Below are 4,473 nucleotides of genomic sequence, written 5' to 3'. Positions count from 1 at the left end.
CCAGACCCAGACCATAATTAATAAAAAATATATTTTTAATCTTTTTTATATTAAAAAATTACAGATCTTAGCCGGAACTTGGGTCAGGCTCGGGTTTGGTATGAAATTTTACAAACCATGGATCCATATTAATCAGATCCTTTGGGTCTAAACCAGATTCTAATTGGACCTTCTTATTTATCACCGAACCCTGACCCTATAGGGTCTTGGTATGGGTCGAGTCCGGGTCAAACCCGACCCATTGATACCTCTATCCCCGCTTTGGATGAGGCTGTAATGTAGTCTGTCCGATTTTCCAGATCGGACGGTCCTTTTTTGTGACCCTTTTTGCTTTTTGGTTTTTATAGGGCACCTTTACACATTTGGGTTTCTCAAGTTTCATACATTTTGATGTCAGTTATTGTATTTATTATGAACCACATGCTCAGGTGGGGTTTGGGTTGATTGGACCTGGGCCATCATGATCCACATCGAAATTGAGGAGGCCTTTATGGTTGTCAAACTGGTACACTCTCTGCCCGACCGAAATGCAGATTAGTCGATGACAAGGGAAACCTATATTGCACATTAGTAGATGACAAGAGAAAACTATGTTCCAACTAATTGGGTTTAATTATCTAGTTTTTTCTATGTTTTTATACATAAAAGAACAGGTCTAAATCCAACTTGGAGTGACATTTTCCTACACCCACAGATCCATATATTTCTTCTTGGATCTTCTAAAATCAGGATTGCACAATGCCAATTTTTGTTGCTTGTTTTTCTGTGCTTTTATTTTACTTTGGCACTTAAAAAATTTGTGATCAATGTGAACCCTTTAGGTCCATTTTCCCTCTGAAATGGTACAACAGTATCCACAATCATGTACAACATATATTAAAAGATTTGAGGTTTAACAAGATTTGACACCTGTCTCAATCTCTACCAATAGAAAAGTCCCCAAATCCAACCTCTCTCTCTCTCTCTCTCTATTTGTCGGCTGATTTTTTTAGCTCAACCGGATCGGGTTTGAGTCTGATATCCAATCAAATTGTTATAATCCAGTTAGCTGGATTAGGAAAACAAAGCTGCTTCCAAAATTAATTGGATTCAAATTCAGTATGCAGCTTTGCATCCAAATCCGGCTCTAAATCTGAACCCCAGTCTAATGTATAATCTTACTTACACACATCTTATTAGCTAATCTAATCCATGCTCAATATTACCTTTACCCATCCAACTTTGAATCCGAATCTCAATCCGACTAGGTAAGATCTGATTAAGTTGGATAAGCTAATACCTAGAACCAAATTAACCAGCTCCGGCCCATTTACATGCTTAGTTTCAAGCCTAATATGTACCGGCTTCAGCATTGGGCTCTGACCCCGGTCAGTAAGCACAAGTCCATGGTCTAACTGGCCCTATAATGCTATTATCATGCACCTAATCTAAATCAATTCCCGGCTGCTTGAACCTAGTGAGCTCATGTTGGTTTAGGGCATGTTTGCTTTGGTCATGTAGAAGCTGTGATTATTGGTCACACAGGCAAAAACAATCATAGCTAGCAATCACAATAACAACTTGTACTTTTCTCATATTTCGCAAATCTTGAGAAAGTGTTGTAATTGTGATTTACAATCACAAGATCTTAGATAATCACAGGGTAAAAACTTGAATCCAGTATGTGTGAATGTGGATTAATTAAGCATGTATCCCGTTACTGAAAACCACAGAATCAAGTAAATGAGTGAAAACATGTCTAGCTCAATCATTTCAGGTTGGCCTAATAGATTTGCAATACTGACCAAAGGCGCCTACAAAAAAAACACTCAACGTGAGAATATTAAGGACGTAACTCGGATTGGATATAATCAGTACCAGATCTGACTAATTGGATATTGAGTAATTAGTCTCATATTCAAATGGGAAAAAGGTAATACCGAATTTGATTAATACACGTAGCATTCAGATATCCATTAGAGAATTAAGAAATCTTGAATCATATCCGAATCTGATTACTAATCGGATTCAGTTTCCTTTACCAAAATCTGATGAATTGGAGTTGAATTCTGGTCGAATGTTGGGTAACAACCGACCTGTTAGCATCCTTAAACGAGATGCAATCTATGTCAGGCACATGACCATGACCCAATATGAGCATGAGTCCTACGAGTTAACAATTGCTTTAAAAATATATATTTATTATTGAAAGCATTACCCAAATTTGGCAAAGATTAGTAGAAATAATTATGTCACTGATTGCTGCATATCGTGTCCTTGTACCATGTCGTGTCAATCCATACAAGGTCAACATGGCGTGTCCCTGTGATATAAGGTGTAGGATGACGGCAACTAATAGGATCATCAAGGGTGTCAATGGGTCGGGTTTGACCTGGAGTCAACCTGTACCAAACCTTATAGGGTCAGGGTTTGGTGATAAAAAAGGAGGTCCGATCAGACTCAAAGGGTTCGATTAGCATATGAAGCTGGGTATAGTTTGTGAAATTTCATAACTGACCCAGGTCCCACCCGAGCTCTGATTAAGGCCCATGATTTTTCATTATAAAAAAGATAAAAATATATTATTTTTCCGGGGTCTGGTTCATGTCGTTTTTTTAAAGACTTATAGTTTTTCTTAGACACAATAGATCCCAGGTCCAGACCAGGTACCAGTACTTCAAAGTCAGATCCGGGTTGGGACTCACTTAGATCCGAACCAGATCTGACCCTTTAACACCCGTAAATCCTAATTGGATCATATCCTGGTTGGACTGTGGAGTCTTACCGCCACCTATCTGGTGGGGTCCGTTCCGCGTAACGGTGGTAAGCTTCTCTCACACGTCAATTCCACGCCCAATTTGAGAGAGAGAGAATCGTCTATGTCACTTCCGACGTAATACGATGAAGGTGGTGACGCAAGGACACGTCACATGACGCGTAGGAAAGTGAGATGCATAACTGCCAAGAGGCAGCCTTTATCGCCCCCCCCATAATATTTCACCACCACAACCCCTCTCCTCCCCCATACAAATTAAGAGCCCCAACCCTTCCTTTGCGTCTACTACTCCCCCATCCCACATAACATACCTCCTCCTCTCTCAATTCTCTTCCTTCCTAAGCTACATCACCAACATCCCAACAACACCCACACACACACCATCCCCACCACACCACAATGCAAAACCAGATCCGAAAAATTCCGCTGGCCGCCGAGCCCGTCCTCACTGGAAAATTACACCAATTGCCGGAGAATCCCCTTGGCAAAGTCCATACACTCCTCACCGAGGACGCGACATTGGCGAATTCCCCGGGTAAGGTTCGAAAGCTCATCTCCGAGAACACGGTGCTGGTGCTTGGTCGGCGAGCCTGCTGTATGTGCCATGTGATGAGGAGGCTGCTGCTCGGTCTAGGTGTCAACCCGGCCGTCTGCGATCTCACAGAGGATGAAGAATTGCAAGTTGTTGATGAACTTACGTCCATGTTTGGCGAGCTCAAGAGTGGTCTTCCCCTTGTGTTTATTGGGGGCAGATTGTTAGGTGGCTTGGATAGCCTCATGGCTGCTCATATAACAGGGGAGCTGATCCCAATTCTCAAGCAGGCTGGAGGTCTATGGCTCTAAAGGGCCAATACCCTAATACCATCTTGTTGGTAGAACCATTCATGTCAATTTTAAAAAAACTTTGATATAATGAAATCAATTATTTTTTCCTCAAGTTTGGATAGTACCAGTTATTAGAATTTGATGGTCTTATCCATGAGATCTTAATCTCAATTCTCCATGTTAGACTATAATTGAAGGAAATTAAGAAACTAGCTTACCTACCGTGGTGATGAAGTGAGTTAACAGCTCTCTCTCTCTCTCTCTCTCTCTCTCTCTGTATTTCACTTTTTATCACCATTTATTGTGAACAATTATTTGTATAGAAAAAGTAAGCATTTGTAAATGGTATGCCATAATAGAAAAATGATTTTATTTTTCTTCTTTGTTGGTGTTTTAGAGGTTGACTTGCCGATGACTTTGATATAATAATAGCAAGAAAAGAGTGACGTATGATGACAGCTTTGCATCGTGGGATGGGTGTAACATATGAGCGTGTAAAGATAAGAATAACATGTAAGCATTGAGGTTATCAATCCAACAATATAATAAATTGAGGGGAAGTGAGAAAACGATGGGTGGGGAGTGGGACCATGCAGAGTAATTGAGGGAAATTTCCCAGGAAAGAGACGTCTAATTTGCATCTTTAATGCATGGAGGAATGATGTTGGATACAAAATAGTGCTAAGGAACACGCATTGATTCCAAAGCATATGCTTTGTCCTTGTGGTGGGAAGAGACTTCCCCAAGGTGATGACTTTGGGTAAAATTATACAAGTTTGTTTATGTAAGACTTCTTTGTGTGCTTTTTAACTCTCACGTTTTCTGTCAAAAAAAAAAAAAAAACTCTCACGTTCTATTTGACTAAAAGAAATAAAAAAAAGTAGGAATTCAAA

General features: G+C 40.2%; 1 protein-coding gene across 1 annotated transcript; it reads left to right on the top strand.

The window, feature by feature from the left end:
* Window positions 1-3,154: 3,154 nt before the first annotated feature.
* LOC149836540 (glutaredoxin-C9-like) lies at window positions 3,155-3,598 on the top strand. Its single transcript, XM_090006942.1, has one exon. The coding sequence runs from the start codon at window positions 3,155-3,157 to the stop codon at window positions 3,596-3,598; it is 444 nt and encodes a 147-aa protein (XP_089863068.1).
* The last annotated feature ends 875 nt before the right edge of the window (window positions 3,599-4,473 follow it).

This window comes from Nuphar pumila, chromosome 5 (genome assembly GCF_984573655.1).
Source record: "Nuphar pumila chromosome 5, dmNupPumi1.hap1.1, whole genome shotgun sequence".
Classification (NCBI taxonomy): Eukaryota; Viridiplantae; Streptophyta; class Magnoliopsida; order Nymphaeales; family Nymphaeaceae; genus Nuphar; species Nuphar pumila.
Note: the sequence above shows the minus strand (reverse complement) of the source record. Positions and strands in the feature narration are given on the sequence as shown.

Excerpts from the sequence above, each read along its gene's own strand:
- LOC149836540 (XM_090006942.1), top strand. The coding sequence starts at position 3,155 with ATGCAAAACCAGATCCGAAAAATTCCGCTGGCCGCCGAGCCCGTCCTC.